The sequence below is a fragment of the Perognathus longimembris genome, chromosome 9, assembly GCF_023159225.1.
Source record: "Perognathus longimembris pacificus isolate PPM17 chromosome 9, ASM2315922v1, whole genome shotgun sequence".
Classification (NCBI taxonomy): Eukaryota; Metazoa; Chordata; class Mammalia; order Rodentia; family Heteromyidae; genus Perognathus; species Perognathus longimembris.
Genome location: NC_063169.1, coordinates 54,142,431 through 54,164,971, shown reverse-complemented (window position 1 = coordinate 54,164,971; position 22,541 = coordinate 54,142,431). Strand labels below are relative to the sequence as shown.

At 40.9% G+C, this 22,541-nt stretch overlaps 1 protein-coding gene across 1 annotated transcript; it reads left to right on the top strand.

The window, feature by feature from the left end:
• The first annotated feature begins 328 nt into the window (after positions 1 to 328).
• Ifngr1 (interferon gamma receptor 1) lies at positions 329 to 17,985 on the top strand. The gene is made up of 7 exons (XM_048354169.1): positions 329 to 530; positions 5,942 to 6,056; positions 8,280 to 8,446; positions 10,754 to 10,932; positions 13,028 to 13,211; positions 16,010 to 16,128; positions 17,171 to 17,985. The coding sequence occupies exons 1-7, from the start codon at positions 416 to 418 to the stop codon at positions 17,747 to 17,749; spliced, it is 1,458 nt and encodes a 485-aa protein (XP_048210126.1). The 5' UTR covers positions 329 to 415; the 3' UTR covers positions 17,750 to 17,985.
• The last annotated feature ends 4,556 nt before the right edge of the window (positions 17,986 to 22,541 follow it).

Sequence of the window (22,541 nt, the reverse complement as noted above, 5' to 3'; positions counted from 1 at the left end):
ACCTGGAACACTGTGCTTCTTCGCCTGAACCCTTTCCACCGGGCCCCAGGCGCCGCCTGCACTACCTTGGCCTGAATCCAGTCTCCGGGTTTCCTGCGGCTCGGGAGTCTCCGTCACGGTCCCACCCAGACCCAGGGCCCCACCAAGGCCCCGCCTCACCAGCCTTTCCCCCGCCCTCCCAACGCCACAAGCTCCGCCCCTCCCGATCTCGTCCACTCCAGGCCTTCCAGTCAGGCTCTTCTTCCCGTCCCCGTCGAGGCCACGCCCCCTCCGGCTCAGCTTTCACCGCTCCGCCCCGCCCCTCCACCCTAGCTCGGCCTCCCGCAGGCGTGGTAGTCCGGGCGGGTGGGCGGACGTGACGCGGAGCGGAGGTCGCCGCGCCGCGCCACCGCGAGTCGCCCTTCGCTGCTCCGGGATGGACCTGGAGACGATCGGTGACAGTATGACTCCCCTCGTGGTCTTCCTGATTGTTATGGTGCAGGCCGGGAGCGGGGCTGTGACGAGCCGCGCGGATCCAGAGCTGTCCTCGGGTAGGGAGTCGCGACCGAGCCGCGGCTGGGTGGGGATGGAGGCGGCCGGGAATCGCCACGGCCGGGAAGTCCCGGCGCCTCCGCGGCCGAGCTCACCTTGGACCCCGCACCCCGGGGTCGGCTGCGGGGCGGCCGCCGGCTCAAGCTGGAGTTTCGCCCCTGGCGTCTCCGGTTCTGAGTCTGTTTTTCAATGTGTTTCTCGGGAGGGCGGCCGTGGCCCAGGCTGTGGCCTGGAGTCTCTGTCCTCAGGATATAAGTGTGTGAAGTATGTGTGTGTGTGTATGTATCCTCAGGGTGCGTGTGTGTATGTGCGTCCTCAGGGAGTGTGTAAGGCCTTGGAAAAGGCTGGGCTGCAGATCCCTAGATAATGAGGCTTGGGATCCCTGGGTCGCTTCTCATGGCTTAGCATTTTATTTCTGCCTGCTTATTGATTTTTCCTGGCAAACAAATAATGAAGATCCTTACTCTGAAGTTGAGGATAATGGGGATGCGGGGGGGGGGGGGCGGGTAAATCAGTAGACTTGAACCCCTGCTGAGCCTCGCACCTATGACTTCTTCCCAGGGTGTGTGCCATTCATACCCAGCCCCCTGTTTGTCTCCATCTGCAGAAATCCAGGGAAGAAATAGTCATTCCTTGAGACAGAGGTGGTGACAAGTTTGGAGAAGATAATTGTGGTTGATGGTTTCTGCTTTCAAGGATCTTCAGCCATACTTGATAACAGTTGCTGAGTGCTGGGCACTGTTACATTTCACACATCTCATTTCACAGCCACCTGTGAAGTCTGTGTTGTTGGTCTCCATGTATTAATGGGGACCTGTTGTGATTTGTCTAATCCATGTTCTTATCTGAGTCTATCAGTTGCCATTCTATCTAGGGCAATTACAGCACAGCTGTGACAAAGAGCTTGGACTTGTGCACTGGGTACAAAGAGACACAATATATATGACTGATTGCAAGGGAGTTTGGGAGGATTTCACCAAGCCTTAGAATGGGAAGTACAGTCTTAAGAGACTTGAGTGTGAAACAGTGTTGAACCAGTGGTATAAAATGTATGTCATCATAGAGGACCCAGAGGAGTTTATTAGCTCAGGGAATTCAAGTAAGAGTTGAAGAGAATGCTAAAGATGCCAACTGAGTCTTAGGAAGCTAGAAGCAGGAATGCAAAGGGCTGGATTTCAGCATTTCATATTTTGGTTGGTCTGAGTATTGACAGCTTTCCCTACTTGGCAGGATTTAGAGCTGTTCATAGCTCCAGGGTTTTAAAATCTTGCAGCTTCTTTCAGCCTAACAAAATCTCAGGGGGAAGGCTCTGATTTGCCCAGCATGGCTACTGCCAGCTTGGGGGGCGGGGGAGCGGGGAGCACACACTTTTGATGGGTAAAGGTGAAGGAGTTCCCAAAACAAGAGGCAAGGTATTCCTGAAAGAAGTACAGGTACAAGTCAACAAAACTGAGGTGGCCGATCCTGGCCACTGGCAGCCACTGGCCTTCCCCTTACGAAGGGGAATGTCTTTATGCAAGATGAGCTAGTGAACTGCAAAAAGGCCAGTCATCTTATATCATGCTCTGAGTGCATATGCAATGGCACGAGGCCCATTAGAAGACTGTGCTTAAGTCATGAGATGTGGTCATTCAAGTGTAGACAGGAGAACCTTTGATGAGGGGACATTTAGGACTCTGGCTGGATGTGGGTGGAGAGAAAAGAATGACTCAGGTTCCTGGAACAGAGAGTTGAACCAGTACCACGCTCTTCCTTCTGGTTACAGGTTCCTCCAGAGTGTGATGCTCCTTGCGACCACAAAGTTCATGTGTCTTCAAGCCCTGTCCTGGCAGCAGTCATGTCTGCCTGGTGACCACGGGGAGACCTGTGGCTTTGGGGGTGTTAACTAGCTCAATCAGTACTTTAGGGTAATAGTGTGTGTAGCATTGTTAGTACTTTCTTTGAATTCTATATTAGTTATTTCAAAAATTCAGAATATAGCAGATCATGCAAACCTACATACAGAAGCATTGATTTCTGATATATCCTGAATTACATATTGTTATATATTGTATAGATAGAAAAGTCTATACAATATATAAATAGATATAAATAGATACAGACAGATATGTAATGTCTGTCTATACAATATATAAATGCACTGAAGTACATTTTTCTAGCATTTCCAGTGCATTTCTCTGGATTTCGTTGTGCTCCTCTGCTTTTGATTTTAACTGCACAATCTCCAGTGTGTGGAAGAAAAAACCACAGTGACACCTGTGCTGGCTCTTGGATGGCCTTCCAGGTTGCCAGTGCCTGTGTTTGGGCTACAGTTTGTTCTTTTGGAGTGTTAATGGGCTGGACTGTAGACCTGAAAGTTCATCTCAGAGGAAGCGAGGAAAAGTAGTGACATAGTCAAGTGTCTGGGAAACCCAAGTGTTTGAGTTGTTTTGTGTTACACTCATAACTTCAATTCCCCAGCACTGCCCCCCAAACCACAATAATTGCAAAGATGTCTCAAGATGTCCAGGTCAGTAAGCAGGTTGGGCGATGACATCTGCAGACACTGTGGCTCTGTTCCTGCTTGGGTGTGCCCATCTTTGGTGGTCCTTATACTTGTGTGTTAAGGTGTGTGATGAACTCCTCAGGCTCAGCCTCAAAGACACAACAGCTTTTGGTTATTGTATGGAGTACTGGCAGTACCCTCTGGCTGTCACCTGTCCACATAAAGGAAGTGTGCAGTGTCAGATAGTTATCTGTTGGTGTCTGTGCTATGGTTCCCTTGCCAGTCTGCATCCAGCAGCTATTCCTGCAGAGCTGTTTCTGACTGCTGAGTTTTGGCTCTGTGGGACATTCCTGGCACTCTGTCAGTGGCAGGACTTCATCTTCGGTGATCGTCAGCCATCCAGTCAGTCCTGTCCCTTAACTGCCCTGGTGTGCTGTCTCCTCTAGCTTAGCAACTTTCCAAGAAAACAGCTCTAACCACAGCCCTCCTTTTGTTTCTGCATTGCATTTGAGTATAGTGAGAAGCAGATACTCCTGTGTTTGGTTTTATTAAACCCTCCGCTTTGAGTTCTAGAGGAACTGAGGGAATTAGATCTTAAAACAGGTAAAGTTTATTCTTGGTAGTTTGCTTGCATTGTACACCAACTAATTATCAGTTCATTTCCAGAAGCAATGAGTTACACACAATTATCTGGGACTTTTCAAGACATGGCAAAATCTCTAACCTTATTTCAGTTTATAAAATCATTCCAGTAGGATTCTTAAAAAAAAAAAAAAAAGCTAAGCTATGTTGCATACTTCCTACCCCCTCCAAGACATCAAAACATTATAATCATTTATTAACTATGTAAATTTTGCCTTATTAAACATTGTGCCTTACTTTATTAAGTTTTGTTGAAATCCAGCTCTATATTTCAGGAAAATAACAGTATTTTATTCTTAATGAATAAGAATTTACTCTTTAAAAATCTAAAATCCTCATAATGTTTGTATTTGCCTATTATATCATTGCTTATCTGTTTATTAAACTTATTCAATACATGAATCCATAAAATGGAAAAAAAGCTTTATAGATAAAATAATCTTCTGCATACGTTTCTCTTTACACAATGTAAACATCATAAATAATAGTTTGTAGTGATCCTTGCTTACTTTAATCTGAATGTAGAGCTATTTATAACTTCACACTTGAACTTAAAAAAACTACTTGTTCCTGCGTATCGTGTGGTTTTGGCAAAAAATGCAGGTGATGTCTAATAACCCCATGACTTCTTTCCTGATCCAGATAAAACTCCACTTACACCTTTTGGCATAAATGTACAGAAGCTTTATCTCATAGTAATTTCTGTCTGCTGTAATTCATGGAAACTTCTGCCTGCCATCAATGCTTTGAAAGCTACGGTTTAAGTACTTACCCTACACTAACTGTGTTACACTTTAAATTATGGAAAGCATAGTTTGATTCACATTAAAAACCAAGGCTTCATAAGTCAGTTATTGTGTGTGCTCCTGTACCCTTTCCTATGTCTGAATTTACTTCTGTATGCCTTTTCCTCAAAACAGGAATTTCAGACTTGAGTATATGCAGTCATTTCAGTTGGGCATAAATATATAAAAGGGCTTAAAAGGCGTGGTAGACAAGGTATGGTGGCTCTTATTTGTAATCCCTTACTTGTCAAGCAGAGATAGGAAGGATTGTGGTTTGAGACTAGCCCAGGCTAGAGGTTAACAAGATCCTATCTAAACAAATAAGTCCACATCTACAACCAAAGTGGTATGCAAGGACCAAATAGGAGAATCAGGGTCCAAAGTTGGCCTGGAACAAAAAAAAATTTATTCAAAAAATAATAATACTGGGGCATGGCTTAGGAAGTAGGGAGCCTACCCGTCCCTGAGTTTAAACCCCATTACTGCCTTCCTCCCCCCGCAAAAAAAAGTGGGAAGACAGAGGGTGGGGGCGAATCCTTGTATAGAGGTGAAATTTTTCGTTAATTCCCACTGCTTCAGTCCTAGCAAGCTGAAAATGTGCCTGGTGTGAACATGCTCGGGAGGCTTCTAAGCAAAGCATTGAAGGTGTCACCTGGTTTCTTTCTACTTCTTGTCTAGCATATGAGCCTGGACAAATGAATCATGGAAAGAATGGTTGGGCTAGGTGTCCAGGACTTAAAAGAGGGAAGACAAAGAGAAATAGTGAGTGTGTTTTGTAAAAAGCCCTTCACATCCCCCAAAGCAAAATGTTGATGGAACTGTCAGTGTCAGTGACTGCTTCAGTGAGTCTTCACACACGCCTGCCATAACAGAATGTGTTAAGGGCGTCACTGTCACTCGGTGGTGAAGGGTTGAAAGGCAGGTGGCTTTCAGAATGACACAGGCCATCCCACTGTGACCATTTTTCTCTGGACATTGATGTCAGTCTTTGCTGTTACACAGCACACATTCTGAAGTTAAGTGAATTAAGGAGTGTTACTGTATTAGGTAGTAGCTTTATTTATATAGACCTTGAATATAATGGGAGTTTATTGCCCCTTGCAATAAATTTGTCTTTGTATTTACATTTCCATTATTTCACAATGATGTTTTCATACTTTAAAATGAATCAGTACTTCTATACAGTTCCCAAGAAAATTATAAAAGTTGACCCTTAACATGATAAGTCGAATAAGTTTTAAAACATTCTATTAAATGTGTGTGTATAACTTTCCAGCAGAGTATTCAAAGCGGAACAGATAAGCGTTTTGTGTACACAATGTGGAATGATCAAATCAGAGTGAAATTTACTCTTACTTGAAATGATCTTAGTATCTATTGCAATGATGGCTATTTTTCTCCAATAAACTTATTTGACTAATATGAAATCTCATACAGTTTTCTCATGATAATGTTAGTTTCTTACTACTGTCCATTTTCCTTTTTGAATCTCTTCTAGTGCCTTTACCAGCGGGTGTGATAATCAGTGCTTATAACTTGAACCCTGTCCTGTGTTGGGAATACCAGAACATGACACAGGAACCTGTGTTTACTGTACAGGTAAAGAACTACAGGTGAGCGTTGTTGTGTTTTTTTTTAAGTATCTATTTGATTCTCCTTTTATCTAAATTTTTTTGCATATTTCACAACTCTGTGTTGTACTTTCTGAACTTCCTATAGGTGACCAGAAGTGCTAAGGAAGCAAACTGGTCCTAAGAGTCTTCCTGACTCTTAGTCTTCCTGTAAAATTTGAAGTAAAAACAATACCACTAATTTTCACTCTCTGTTTCTCTGTCTTCCTCTTTTTATGTCTTTCTCTCTTTCTTTTACAAGTAGCATCAGGTAGTTACACAGGTCTCTTCATTTTAACATATCTATTTTTGTACACAATACCTTTTTATCGGTCACCGTTCTACTATTCTGCACTCTCCCCCTCACTTCACAAGCCGGTTTCAGAAAATTTCCCAGAAGTGACTCTGAATAAATAGCTACAGCTCAAGGACTCTCAAACTAGAAGAGTGACTTCAATGTGCATTAATTTTGTATTCTCCATCATGGTTTGAGTGAGGTTATACATTTCTATCAAGCTCTCTACAAAGCAGTTTTTGTGTTCACTGTGGAGAATGTGGTTGTTACGTTATTGGTGATGTATTTATTTGGATGTCCACTACACAGGTTCCGTTCAGTAAACGATCTGTGGGAGAAATTGTATGAATGTGTGTGCATGCTGCTCTCTGTAAATCCATGAATATCTTTCACATTCATTCATTTTGTTACTACTGTGATAGGCGTGAAGTTAATATTTCCTTCACAATTTGTTCTATTTGACTTACTAGATTGACAAACATGCAAAACTTTGTAAACCCACTCCCTTTGAAAGTGGGAGGCGTCGGCATTCTCATACATGACTTGCATGAGTGCAAAATTTACCTAGCCTGGAGAAAGGAATAGGGAAGGATCATCCACAATTTTACGTGTTTACCTTGTTTGTTTGTCTATTTGTTTACTTTGGCAGTGCTAGGAATCAAACCCAAAGCCTTTCATGTGCCAGGCAAACACTTTGCCACTAAGTTACATCTCCATCTCCCATGCATTTGCTTTTTGACCTAATAATCCCACCTTATGGATTTATCCTTTTACACTTATAAAAATACAATTTAAAGATATTTTTCATGTTTAGGAGATAGATCAAACAAGTGACTGCTCACCACACTATGGCCTTCTATGTACTTTTAAGCAAAAATATGAAGAAAATTTCTAGGACTTACATGGGGAGATTTCCAGGATGTCTTGTTAAAAGGTAAAAAAAAACTAAGTCAATAAAGCATGCATAGTGTACTCTTCGGGAAGTAAAAAGGAATGAGAAGAAATGTTTATCTAGGTATTGCCTTAATTTTTGTCAAAGAATTACAGAAAGTGAAAACGTAAAACCAATAAATTGACTATCTACAAGGATAGGTAATAATATGGATAAGGATAGAAAAGAAGAAACTCCAGTCTATTTTTTTCCTTGGAGAAATGCTGATCCCCTGGTTAAGCTAAGAAAAGTATAGGGCTTGAGTTTTTTTGTGTGTTTTTTTTTTTTCTAGTTTAGGGAGTTTTATGTTTGGTGGGCTTGCCCTGTTCTTGTGGTAGTGGGAATTGAACCCAGGGCCTCATGCATGCTAGGTCAGAGCTCTACCATTGAGCTACACACTCAAGCTTGGAATGATAATATAATTAGACAGCCTCTTTGTAACAGAAGTTTTTCTTTAAAAAAAAATGATGGAGATAAGCCTATAGTCCTAGCTACTCAGGAAGCTGAGATCTCAGAATTATAGATCAGAACCATCCTGGGCAGGCAAACCCATGAGATTCTTATCTCCAGTTAACCAGCAAAGGGCTACAACAGGAGACATGGCCAAAGTGGTAGAGCTCCAGCCACGATAAAAAAAAAAGTCAAGTGAAAGCCCAAGTCCCTGAGTTCAAGCCTCAGTAATAGCAACTCCCTCCCCCCCAAAAAAGAATAAAATGGTACAGAGATGTCTGAATGACCCCCAAATCACCTTAAGTAGACACTAACTAGGCAGAAGTCAGCACTTTGAGCAGCAACATAAGATTACACAAAGAACTAGGAAAGGATGCCTGTATTTCTAACTAAAAAGGGAAGGGCTTCCTAAGCTCTGGCTCCTCCATCCTATTTTAACTCAGTTTGTTTTAGCAGCTCTGAGCCTTGAACAAGAGCAAAGAAAGCAAGAGGTGGTTCAAATTACTGCAAAAACAAAGCTACCTTTGTGTTTCTTTGTTTGCCATTTTAGGGATGGAGAATGGCATGATGCCTGCACCAATGTCTCTGATCATTGCTGTTCTATTTTCAACCAAGTTGATGACCCAGCAGATCCTCTCTGGGCAAGAGTTAAAGCTACAGTTGGACAAAGAGAATCTGCCTATGTACAGTCCAAAGAATTTATTTTGTGCAAACAAGGTGAGTAGAATGTACATGTGTATAATTTTTTTCTTTTTTCTTTTTCTTTATTGTTTTTGGCCAGTCCTGGGCTTGGACTCAGGGCCTGAGCACTGTCCCTGGCTTCTTTTCACTCGAGGCTAGCACTCTACCTCTTGAGCCATAGCGTCACTTCTGGCTTTTTGTTTTTGTCGTGCTGAGGAATCAAACCCAGGGCTTCATGCGTGCTAGGCAAGCACTCGACTGCTAAGCCTCATTCCTAGCCCATGTATAAATTTTAAATTGGAGAATAGGTTTGTCTTCTGCATAAGTTTGCTTTGCTTAGCAGTTGCTACAAATGATCACAATGCCTAAGACATTTGCAAAAATTTAGAGAATCTTTATCTATTGTTCCTTTCATTCCAAGATCCACACATATGATCAGGGGACAACCATCACTTTGAAACTTACGCACTGTTAAACATCCGCTCAGTATAAATCCATATATATGGCCATTCTCCAGTTGTTCTTGGCAATACCCTTCCCCTCCCCATCTTCCTTGTCATTTATTTCCATTCTACATTCACACAGGAGTTTGTTGTCTCTCATTGTTTTCTTTCTCTGCCTAGTCCTTAAAGTCCTCAGAAGTTTAAATAACCAAATACATTTTAAATCAGGACTCTGCTAGCTCACACCTGTAATTCTAGCTACACAGGAGGCGGAGATCTGATGATTGCAGTTTGATGTGAGCCCACTGGGAAGTCTGTGAGACTCTTATCTCCAATGAAGCACCCAAAAGCTGAAATTAGAGGTGGGGCTCAATTGGTAGAGGACCAGCCTTGAGAGAGAAAGTGCCCAACTACAGTTAGTTCAAGCCCCAGTACCAGCACAAAGGAAAAATACACACACACACACACACACACACACACACACACACACACACACACACACATTATTCCTTCATCTGCAACCCTGTGATTGTTAGCTCTTGGTTCTTCCAGCAGCTACCCATGGCCTACTTTACCTGTGATGTCACTGTCGCTCCAGCTCCAGAATCTTCAGTGTCACTCCTTCTATGTGTCCCATCTTACCCAAGCAATCATCTCTCTCCTGGGTAAAACCCTTTGGTTGCCTGACCCAGCACTGGTCTACTTTTCTTTTAGCAACACTTCCTTCTCGTTCAGCTTCTGTGCTTTGTTTCTTCAGCTGCTGCCCTGCGTGTGATCTCCCCTGCTTTGATTGTGCTTCTGCTTTGCATATGGCACCACCTTGAGCTTCCCCATCAGCCCTTCCTCTGCTGGCCTTCTCAATGTGTTTACTCCCCTGAATCCACAAGTTTGTCTGCTGACACTGCTGTCTATATGATACTCATCAAGGGCCCATCGTGTTCAAGAAACTATGCCTGAGATACACTGATGAGAAAAGTAGACCTGCCTGGCACATGGTAGGTGCCCAGGGAATATTTGAGGCATAGAGAAATGGTTTACCAACAAAGTTACAAACGTCGAAAACACAGTGAACATTTGCTAAATAGCTGACTATCTGATTCTGACTTTTCCAGTAAAGATCAAACTGTTGACAAATTCTTATTTTTTTATTTTTATTTTATTTATTTATTTATTTTTTGGCCAGTCCTAGGCCGTGAACTCAGGGCCTGAGCACTGTCCATGGCTTCTTTTTTGCTCAATGCTAGCACTCTGCCACTTGAGCCACAGCACCACTTCTGGCCATTTTCTGTATATGTGGGGCTGAGGAATTGAAACCAGGACCTCATGTATACGAGGCAAGCACTCTTGCCACTAGGCCATATTCCCAGCCCCCTGTTGACAAATTCTTAAAAAGCCTAAATTTATTCCAGACACTCAAGAGTAGTGAAGTCACAGTTTCACTGAGCGAAGATAACTAAAGTGGCCTTTCAGAAAGTTTGTAGAAGCCAAGTTTCTTAAATATATAGAAACAAAGATAAAGGAACATATATTTAATAGAGCTTCTTTTATGTCAAGGGTTTCATTTTCTTTTTCATATTTAACTTGGTATAATTTAATTACTTTTCTTTTTTAAAATTTTCTTTTTTACTTTTTTGTTTTCTTTGAACCAACTATAACAAATTGTATTTCCCTGAAGCTATACATTAAATTAAAATGCCTGAAAGAGGTTTGGATAAGAGAATGTCTGACCTTCTTTTTGAGGTATATTTAGAATGGCTTCTAGGGCTTTGGGGAGAAGTTTAAATGTGGTTCTATTAGAACCAATAACAGAAAAAGTAGACTGGTTGATGGATTTTGATAATCATATGGACTGTACTAGGAAATCCCATGGTTAGTATTAATTATACTTCTCTCTCGCCAGGAGAGATTGGACCACCTACACTAAATGTCAGAAGGAAGGAAGATGAGATCATTGCTGATATATTTCATCCCTTAGTTGAGATAAATGAAGAAGTGGAAGGAATTATGTATGAAGCTATGTATGAAGGCTCTTGCCACACGTTCGACTACAACGTGTATCTGAGAGTAAATGGGAGCAAGGTAGGTCGTTCTGTTGTACCTGTTCAATGGAAATTATCCCATAGCTACCCCTAGGTTGTTGGTTCATTTAATATTCGTAAGTGGAATGCTTGTGAATCTTTAAGCAAGACCTATGGATCATAGACTTTGGGGAAGAAACACACCTTTGAACGAATGACATGGTATGGTGTTTGTGACCACTTGTGGGGTTTGGTTATTTTTGTGTGGTTTTTATTGTTTTGGTCTGTTATAGAAAGACCTAATCTAGAATTATAATCTGTACACACCACTGAGAAGATGAGACTAATTTCAGCTTTTGGTGGAAGCAATTCAACTAAAAGGGTGAGACCATAGTTTATAATAGTGGATCGGAGTAGGCCTCCAGGGAAGGTGTTAACTGGAGCCAAGGCTGAAGTCAGGAGTAGAAACTCGTGGGTTAAGCAAGAAAAGCATGTCAGGTACAGGGACCCTATAGGGCTGAGATGCCAGCAGAGGCTTGAGTTGGCACCTGAGAGCAATAGCCAGTGGGGTGGAGGCCACAGAGAATGAGGAAAGGCAGGGCATTGCAGGTATTTGGCTTTGATCCTGGGTGTGGCACCTACGAGTGATTTAAACAGCAGAGTAACATCTGAGTTAGAGCTTCCAGTAGCCCCTCAGCTACTAGCAAAGTTGTCTTTTCAAAGGGCAGATATGTGTTATTCTACTGCTTAAGACCTTTCCACATATGCCATCAGCTAGAAAATACCTAAATTCCCTTCCATGGCATGACCTAGGAGATTTTGGGGATCCGGCCTTTTGTGTCCTCTCTAGCCACCGTCCCTCATCCATTCAGCCTTGTTGTCTTCCATGCTTGGTACCCTACTGAGAAGTTCCATACTCTTTCACACAATGCCCTCCCTTGCCTGTCTCTTAGCCCATCTCTGATTATTCCTTGGTCTCCAACTGGAACTCCATCTCTCCTTTCAATTTTTTTTTTCTGGCTCTGAATATCATTTCCTTTTCTATGTCTGGGTGCTATTTCCTCGTTCCATATAGAATCCTGTCCCTGTACTCTTTACTCTCAGTTGTGTTTCTTTCTGATATCTACACTAAATTGTAAGGTATTTGAAGTTAGGCCCCACCTACTACCCGTAGTACTTACCCATGTTCCTACAACAAAGTACCTGAAACAACTAACGTAGAGAAAAGGTTTCCAAGGCTCAGAGCCAGGGTGTCTTGGCTTGCTCGGTTCTGGTGATGGCTCAGTTCTGGTAGCACATCACAGTGGAAATCATTACATCTCAAATTCTATTTTTCCTATGCCTCACACATTTTGGGCAAGCACTGAGTTGCTCCTCTAACTCAAGTGATTACATCTCAAACTAGACAAGAGAGGAAGACCAGGATCTCAATGTCCCCACAGACCTTGCGGGGGGCTCTGCCACTGAAGGACCACCACCATGGGACCTGTGAAGAACACTCAGCCAAAGCACTACCTTTGTCATTTGCACCAGGCTTCACCAGTTGATCCTGGATTAGCATTGTAGCAATAGGACAAATGAATATTTATTGGTTTAACAGTTGCCAGTTGGCATTCTTGTTATTAAAAACAGAGCAAAACAAAAACAACAAACCTGAGCCGTGCGCCTGTAGCTCACACCTGTAATCCTAACTACTCAGAAGGTTTAAATCTGAGGCTCACAGTTTGAAGCCAGCCCAGGCAGGAATATCCATGAGGCTCTCATCTCCAATTAACCAGCAAAAGCCAGAAGTGGAGCTGTACCTCAAGTGGTAGAGAAACAAAGCTCTTGAGACAGTGCCCAGGTCCTGAGTTCAAGCCCCAGGATGGCAGAAAAACAAAACAAAACAAAACAAAACAGCAAGTTTATTGTAATATAAAGAACATTGTAGCAGATACACATTCTATAGCTATGTTGAAGAAACAGATGGACTTACTATTTGATAGCAAAGCTGTTTTCAGACACGCTTAATATTCATCATATATATTTCCCGATATATTTTCATGTATTTCTTAGGTGTCAAACCAGGATAGATACAGTGATTTATTTATTTACTTAGCAGATTCAAGAAGCATGCATTTTTATTTGTTTTTTTTTCTTTTTCTTTTTCCATGCAGAGCCTCATTCCAAAACATGTTCACGCAGACAATTGCAACGAGACTCAGTGCCAGCTCAGCATCCCAGTGTCCTCACTGGATTCTGAGTATTGTATTTCAGTACAGGGAGTCTCAGGTGAATGGGCTGTAGCAACTGAAAGGACAAAAGAAGTTTGTATTACCATTTCCAGTAGCAGTGTAAGAGGTAAGTCCTTGGGTGCACCCATACCTGCCCAAGGTCTGAGAACTGCATGGGGAAGTTGGTGCAGGATGCTATAGGGTCAGTGGTTCTTAAAAGGAGTGTATGGAAGTTCAAGTGCCACCAGGGGACTTGTGCCCAGGATACCCATTGTAGTCTGCAGGGCCCACACATAGCACTGGCCATGGGTATCTTCGTGATCTTCCAGGGCAAGTTCTTTTAATTCTACAATAGCTGATGGAGGAACATGGCCTTTAGAGGGTAGAAAAATGGTCCATGTTATTCTCACAAAGACAAAGAGAGATACAGACCGTTGTGAGACTTCTAGAATCTAAATTTACAGCAGACACTTGTATTTGTTGATCATTTCATTTCTCCTCTCCTTTTGAGAAGTATGTATTCATATCATTTGCCCATTTGATAGTTTTTGTTGTGAAGGGTTTGTTTGTTTGTTTGTTTTTGTGAAAGTCCTGGGGCTTGAACTCAGGGCCTGGCCTGTCCTGGAGCCTCTCTGAGCTCAAGGCTAGCACTCTACTACTTGAGCCACAGTGCCACTTTCAGCTTTTTCTGTTCATGTAGTACTGAGGAATCAAACCCAGGGCTTCATGCTACTAGGCAAGCACTTTATCATTAAGCTATATTCCCCGCCCCTGTTAAGGTTTTTGAATTCTCTCATATTAATCTTTTGTCAGATGACAAGTTGGCAACTATTTTCTCCTATTCTGTATATTTTCTGTCTCGGTTCAGTAAGGAATCTTTTTAGTTTAATGTAATTCCATTTTTTTAATTTTTTCTTTTGTTTCCTGTGGTTTTTTGGAAGCCCTAGACAGAAAATTATCACTTGTATCTTAAAATGTTTTCCCAAGTTTTCTCCTTAGTAGTTTGAGTTCTAGGTCTATCTGGTTTTGTTCTAAGTATTCTAATTTGTTAGCCTATAATGTTTCATAAACCCTAAGAGTATTTTGTATTTCTGGGGAATTAGTTGGCATGTCTCCTTTTTCAGCTCTAATTTTATTTAACAAATATCTCTTGGAAGAATGGAAATCTCTGCTGAACTTCAGCCTGGATTTCATACTAATAATTTTGAAGCCATTAGATGAACATTTTAAATAGGTGAATTAAAACAATGGAGAGCATTTCTGTTCATTGTCATTATCCACTTTGAAAACTGAAACCCTACTTAATAAGCAAACTGAACTAATACACCTGCCCCAGATAAAACTTTTCTAAAGCCTGGATGAAAAAAAAAAAAAAAAAAAAAATGGAGCAACACACTGGCCACACGGTGGCAGCACTAACTGGCGAGCAGCAAACCCTCTCATGTCTTTGCGTATTAGACACTCAGCCCCAGACTTCTAACCCAGTGCCGGTATTCATTATGTTGATATGTCTTACTTTTTCACATACGGTAGGGGGCATGTTATAAATTCCAGTAAGCAGTAGTAACTTACACTGTTACTATTTGAAAGAGGTAACTTTAGAATTGAAATTAGAGGGACAGATAGATACCATGAGGACCAAATACTCCCATGATATATAGATTCTGTATTCTGTTCAATTTTAGAAGAGAGGACTTAGGGGAAAATGGTAAAAAAAAAAAAAATGAACAATAAAAAATGAAAAATGTGAAAAATAAAAGGCAGAACTAGGCCAGACATGCCTATAATTCTAGCTACTCAGGAGGTTGAGATCTGAGGATCTCAGTTCCAAGCCAACCAGGGCAGACAAATCCAAGAGACTCTTATCTCCAGTTAATCAGCAAAGAGCCAGACTAGAGGTGTGACTTAAGTGGTAGAGCACTCCAGCAGTAAGCAAAAAAGCTGAATGAGATCTCAAGGCCCTGAGTTTAAGCCCTAGTATCAGCACTGCCCTGCAAAAAAAGAAAAAGCCATGGTAGAACAAAATGCACAAAAGTACCCACAGGGGCACATTCTCTGAACTACACTCCTGAGTTATAAAATTATTCTTTATATCTTGTTTGACATCAAGGAGACTATATTATTCCTATGAAATACATTTGTGTGGGTGTATCTATGTATGTGTGTATTCATCTATGGCTCTTTCTAAGTATTTTACAGTCTTGAAATAAATGTAAAAAATTGTAAAGAAAAACTAAAGTATGTAAGAGTTATACACACTGACAGAATTTGTGTGTGATGTAGTATGTGTGTATGTATGAGAGAGAGAGGGAGGGAGTAGGGGGAATAGAGAGAGAGAGAGAGAGAGAGAGAGTATCCTGGGAACTCAGGGCCTGGGTACTCTCCTTGAGCTTTTTTGCTCAAGGCTAGTGCTCTACCATTTGAGCCACAGCTCTACTTCCAGCTTTATTGTTCAGTTATTTATTGGAGATGAAAATCGTACGGAGTTTTCTGCCCAGGTTGGCTTTGAACCACAATCCTCATATCTCAGCCTCCTAAGTAGCTGGGATTGTAGGGGTGAGCCACCAACATCCAGCTAGGAGGAACTTAAATACTCTTGTCTTTTTGACTAGTAGAAAAGTGTTACCCTGAAAATACCCTAAGTTTGAGGCTATAAGGAGTTGTTGAGGAGATGCTATTTCTACTATCCTGGGGCCTGATGGTGTATTCCCAGCAAGTTTCAGACCTGCAGAGCTGGAACCAATCAGATTATAATTTGGGAGAGATGTCTAGCTTTTTCCTTTGAGTTCTACTTCAGTGTTCTTTGAAATTCAGATCTTCTTAATTAACTAATGTACAAATTTGTTAACGAACATTGCTAAGACATTTTGGTAGATGATAGCACTATTCTTTCTTAATTCTAAGTTGTATTTTATCTCTTTTTAGATTCCATTTGGATTCCAGTTGTCACTGTTTTGATACCCTTTCTAGTCATTATCCCATTACTTGTGTATTATCTTATGAAGAATCCATTTAGGAAAAACATCATGTTACCCAAATCCTTGGTAATGTATTTAGATATACTCCTTTAGCTATAGATGCTAACTTGTTACTTGTTAACCTGAACCTCTTTTGGTAGTTCACTTGATCTTTCTTTGTTGTTGGTGATCCTGGGGCTTGAACTCAGGGCCTGGGTGCTGTCCCTGAGCTTTTGTGCTCAAAGCTAGCACTCGACCACTTTGAGCTACAGATCCACTTCTGGTTTTTTGGTGGTTAATTGGAGATCAGAGTCGCGGGGACTTTCCTCCCCAGGCTAGCTTTGAACTCTGATCCTCAGATCTCAGCCTCCTGAGTATCAATAATCACTGTGGTATACATAGGACATAGTGAAATTTTCTATGAAAAAGAGACTACCTTTAAGACAGGGCGTAAGAAAAATCAATAGCAGACAATTCAGATATGAATTATAATGGTCATTCTTATTAGTAATTAAGCACAAAGCCACCTTGTAATATGTTGTTTACTGTTTAGTAAAGCAGTAAAAACGAGCCTGTCTAATAGTGCTAATCCTAGTAAAACTGGTGTGTGCTCGTGAAAATAGCATAGCCTTGGTGGAAAGGTACGTGTGCAGGTGCTACAGCATGATGGTGAGTCTCATAAGCACACCATGCCCTTTGACCCTGTCATTCCAGTCTCTTACTCACAGGAAATAATTTCATAAAGGAAAGATATGTGAAGGATTCAGCAGGTTCTATAACTAGTAAAATACATTATGTACCTTACCAAATAAATTATCAGTATTAATGAGACACTGAACCTTTTACTGTTGAAGGCAGATGATGAGATACATCAAGATGTAGTACTCCCTTCCCAAATGGAACGTGTTTCCTTTTGGAAGTTGATGCATTAACTGACTTTTATGAAAAAGAAAAGAAAAAAACACTACCCTAGCCAGATATGTTATCCTAAATGTGTCGTTTGGTGGTCCATTACTTTTAGCCCTCTTTCATTGGTTGAGTGGGTGGATAAATGGATGGTTGGATGGTTTTGAAAATAGGCATTTAAGTTTAACAATCTACTTTCTTTACTTGATTGCTCTACCTTTAGATCTCTGTGGTAAGAAATGTTACCTCAGAGACAAAGCCTGAGTCCAAATATACATCGCTCATCACATCATGCCAGCCATTGGTCCCAGAAAATGAGACGGTGATCTGTGGTGAAGAGCAGGCATCTTCAGCAACGGTTCCAGGCCTGCATACACAAGACAATCTGGGAACAGCAGGAAACACAGAAGAACTTGCTGGCGAAATAAAAGTGCTCACTCCGGAAGAAAATATTTCTGATCTGGTCACATGTGGCCCTTTGACTCCATTAAACAAAGAAAATTCTACCCCTTCAGATAGTAACCAGTCAGAGCCATTCAGCTTCACCTTAAACTCCTCTCACTCCAGAAATGCTTATGACAGTGGCCTCATGGGTTCAGACAGCCTTGTATCGGACTCTGAATTCCTCCCAAATAATAAAGCTGAAGTGAAGTCCGAAGGACAAGAGCCCATAACGCTGAGAAATGCTCCCACGTCTTTTGGTTACGATAAACCACATGTGCTTGTGGATGTGATTGTGGATGAAGGTAAAGAGTCTTTGATTGGTTATCAGCCTACAACAGGTTCCGACGAATTTTCCTAAGATCCAATGAAAGGATCTGAATTTCCTGAATTGTTTTTCTGCTTTGACTTTGTAAAAACATCATGAAGTCTGACATTGTGTCCTACAATATTAACCATCTTGGTTAAGATAAATCTGTAAATAGCCTTTTGACACCTTCACATTTGATTTGAAACTACAAAGACTCTTTAAAAAAAACAAATTGTAGTTTATGAACTTTTCTATCTAGATGGATAACTGCAGATCTTCTATATATATATGTATATATAATAGATTATTTTTCTGTATGCTGTTTTATAAATTTTATGAATATAGTGTGTGTGTGTGTGTGTGTGTGTGTGTGCATGTGAGTATAAGTGTATATTTTCTCCTAGTACCTGTGTTTGAACTCATGGCCTTGAGCTTACTCAGCTTGCTTGCTCAGTTGGTGCTTTACTACTTGTCATGAATCTAGCTCAGCTTTTTGCTGGCTATTTTGAAGATGGAGTCTTACAGACTTTGCTTTTCTAAGTTGTACCTAAAATCTATATCAGACTAATAGAACTTAAGAGGATGTATTACTAGAAACGTGTACAGTTTTTTTACAGAATATTACTTTTAGTGCTTTTGAAATAAAATACTTAAAAACTTAATTCCGTATTTATTAAAGCACTTAGGTAATCTTTCATAATTAACAAGAATATTTCTTATCTATTGTGTTTCTAGATATTGATCCTGTAGAAATATTTTCGAATTGCTTAAATCTATTTCTTCCTATATGCCTCTCAGTCTATACCACTCAGTGTGGAATAGCCCCATTGTTCAGTACACTCCAGTGGATATACTCACAGCATTACACTCATGTTACTTAGATTTTCGCACATGTGACAAATACTGATACAAAGAAGATTTTGAGGTTTCAGGTTAGATTGATTGGCTCCATTCCTTTCTAGACCTGTGGCAAGGTAGAATCTTCATGGCAGAATAGCATGGTGGGAGAAAGCTGCTCATCTCTCAGCAGCCAGGAAGCAGAGAGACAAGTACTAGGAGATGGGTAGTGTGTAGCTTTTCAAAGTATGTCCCCACTGATCTCCTTCCAATGAGGGCCTATCTTTCACAGTTGCAACAATTTATTCAAATTTTGAAACCATAAATGGATTAAACCATTGATTAGGTCAGATCCCTCAAGTTCTAACTGTCTCCATAAAAACCCCCACAGATACACTCCAAAGAATGCTTTAATAATCTCCAGCGTATCTCTCAATTCTTTAAGGATTAAAACACCCTAGAAACACAATGAACCTAAGGAGTTTAATGACATTTGAGAGGAGCTATGAAACAGCATTATCCAGGCTCCTGTGTAGGCAGAAAAGGTAGAGAAGAGTATATTTTGAGGGACTAGAAATCAGGGTTGCTTCTCGCTGAAGGCCATGATCTTACCACTATGGCCTGATGTCTCTAACTTCCTATATAAAAAATGCACTATTCCATCTTCCATGTCTTTGAACAATACACATGTGTATCACACTTTAATTTTTATAACTGCAACAGTTTCCAGAAAACACCATAGGTAAACGTGGAAATATTAATGGTGATAACTCATTTACAATGCCACACTAAAACTTTTTTGAAACATTTTAACATATTTTTTAAAAAATGGTTTTCACTATTTAAAAATGAAAAATATATTTTTCCTTTAATCATTCAGGAGGCATAGGTATAGGAATCACAAGTTCAAGGATAGCCCAGGTTATAATAATAAGGCCTTGGCAAAAAAAAAAAAAAGACAAGAGTATGGAGGATGAGGAAGAGGAGGTGGTGGGAGAAGAAAAAGGAGAAAGGAGAAGAGGAGGAGGAGGAAGAGGAGGGAAGAGGAGGAAGAAGAAAGTGGCATGAATAAAATGAATATTTTCTAAAGAACAAAACAATTTGCAAAAACTGGAGGTAAATGAGGTAGAAAAATCTAAACAAACTAATGACCATGGAAGTATCAGAGGAAGAAAAGTGCCAAAGAATCTCTCCCATAAGCCTCCCCGTTGCCATCTAGAAAAGCATTGGATGGTTTCTCAGGGAAAGCTCTCCAACCCTTAAAGAAATAAATGATTCCTTGGTCTCACAGGTTACTTTGTGCAGCCAAGAGCTGCTTGTGGTGCCATATGAATTTGCCATGGCCAGTGTTCACCATCCAATGGCTTTTCAGTGACTGAAAGAACCACACTGACCTCATCATGTGACAACTGCAAGCCCCACCCTCTCCTCAGTCCTCCCATCCAGATCACAGAAAAGCAGAAAAGGTACTTCCTACAATTTACGTTTACATGTATTTATACACGTCTAAGATGTATTGAATCTTAAACCATGTGAACACATGTCGGCTACTGATACCACATTTATTTCCATCGGTTCCAAGGATTTGGGTTATGTGTCCAGCTCCATTTTAAAGGGGGGGAGGGACAAAGGAAGAAACAAAACACACAACATCTTTGACTACATAACAGAAGCCACAGAACAGAAATAAAAGAAAGCATGGCGTATCAAATGGTGGTTGGTGTCATGGAGATACATCAATTAGAGAGACAGCTGTTGGGGAGAACAGCAGCTTTTACAAGCTAGCATATTCAGGTAGGAATCTCCATACGTGATCATACATGAGCTGAGCCATGAAGGAGGTGAGGAGGTGAGCCTGCGTGGCTCGGGGAAAACTTTCAGGGAGAGAGGACCATGCTGGCATGACAAGATGCCTGGCATGTTTCGGAAGCAGTAAATGGGCCACTCAGGCTGCAGTGCTGTGAAGGGCAGAGCTGGCAGATGCAGAATTTTGGAGACACTGGGATCACAGCGTACACATACAAGGCCTTGTAAAGGGCTACAAACGTTTCAACGTTCATTCCCAATGAGATGAGAAATTGTCTGAGCATTCTGAGCAAAATATTCTAATAGCACATGTCAAAGACACACTCCACCCAATGCCAAGGCAGGGGCAGAAGTAGAGGGATGGACCCAGGAGAATGTAGACATAAACCACCCAAGAAATCACGGTAGCAGGAACCCAGGGGCTTCCAAGACAAAGTGACAATTGTTCAGGTTCTGATTATGACATGAAAATCTTGCCAAGGTCAAAACTTTACACGTGAACAACATCTAGTAGGATTTTCAAGGAGACAAGGACAATCAAAGCTCTATCAATGAGGCCCTTTTATCCAGAAGATATGAACAGAAAAAGTGAATGAGTCACTCAGTCTTGTGAATGAAGATTTTTAATAATACAAGTTGAGTTACTCCTTCTCTAAAATATTTGGAACTGGAAATGCTTGAGATTTTGGAGTTTCAAAAATATTTTAGAATATTTGCATATAAATTATGAGATATCTTGAGGATAGGACTCATGTCTAAACAAGACATCCACACACATTTCATATGTAACTTACACAGAGCCTGAAGGTAAAATAAATGCAATATTTTAGTAAAACTATCTTCTAATTGTAACACATCACATGAGACCAGACGTGGGACTTTTTTTCTGAATTGTGGTCCATAAACTATTTTGAAGCACAAGCCAATTATTTCCAAAATGAAGAACTGCTTAAAGGTCATAAGTATTTCTTAGGGATAGGAGTATGAGTTGAAGTAATATTGTTATATTCTCCTCTTCCTCCTCTTCCTTCTCCTCCTCCTCCTCCTCCCCCTCCTCCTCCTCCTCCTCCTCCTCCTCCTTTTAGGTTTATACTCCAGAAATGATCAAGAATATGACATGTGTGAGTTTCAGCTTGGCTTATTTTGTTCAACAGGATGACCTTGAATTCCATGCATTTTTCCTGCACATGGCATAATTTTGTTCTTTTTTATGGATGAGTAGTAGTCAGGTGTGTGTGTGTGTGTGTGTGTGTGTGTGTATGTGTGTGTGTGTGTGTGTAATTTTTTCTTATCTACTCATTAACTGTTGGACCCTTTTCTGATTGATTCAACAGTTTGGCTCTTTTGAACAGAGCTACAATAAAGATGGTATGCAGGTATCTTTCTTGAGTAGTTAATTTACTCTCCTCTGGATCTATACACAAGAGTAGAATGGTGACATAATAAAGTAGATCTTCCTTTAGTTCTTAAGTGAATCTCCAAACTGATTTCCACAGTGTTTGCACTAGTTTACATTCCCACCCAGGCACATGATAGCTCCTTTTCCACCCTCATCATTGACAGCCTTTGCTGTGGTTTGTTTCCTTGGTGATTGCCATTCTGTTTGATGTGAGATGGAATCTCAGTGTAGTTTTGATTTGCATTTCCTTCTTGGCTCGACATGCTAGAGATTTTTCTGAAGGAGAGTAAGAAACAAGTGGCTTTCTGCTAATCTGGCTGAAGAGAAGAGCCTTAGCTCCACAAGGACTACCTGCCGCCTGGAACATTTCAGCTTCCAAATGACTAGCATCCACTGAGTCTTTGTAAACATTTCTTTAGAGTGAATAAACAATAAAGGAAGTGAATGATTGATTTTTTTACATCATTGTATACCTTTTAGGAGGAATACTAAAAGTATAGAAGAGCACAACAGCGATTTGAACATCTTTCCTCAGATACTGGGGTGAGCCAAACGTTGCCCCTCATTTTGTGAATATTTGCTATGAACCATTTGGTCAAGTTCTCTTAGCTTCTCTTTTTCAGCTTCTTCTTCTGTAGTATCAAGATCAAAATCCCCTATTGTACCTAAGTTTAGTGTTAAATGATTGTTTGCTTGGGTGGATTTTTGGTCTTCCAGAAGCCACAGGAAAGAAGAGACTCCAGTCTGCCCAATGAGGATCTCTCAGAAGAGAGATCTCCTGAGAGGTGAGAAAAGAACAGA

What these genes read in the sequence shown, in the direction of transcription:
- Ifngr1 (XM_048354169.1), top strand. Translation starts at nt 416, where the DNA reads ATGGACCTGGAGACGATCGGTGACAGTATGACTCCCCTCGTGGTCTTC. An exon ending in GTACAGGTAAAGAACTACAG is followed by an intron (nt 6,057 to 8,279) that starts GTGAGCGTTGTT and finishes TTGCCATTTTAG; the next exon opens with GGATGGAGAATGGCATGATG. An exon ending in TTCCAGTAGCAGTGTAAGAG is followed by an intron (nt 13,212 to 16,009) that starts GTAAGTCCTTGG and finishes ATCTCTTTTTAG; the next exon opens with ATTCCATTTGGATTCCAGTT.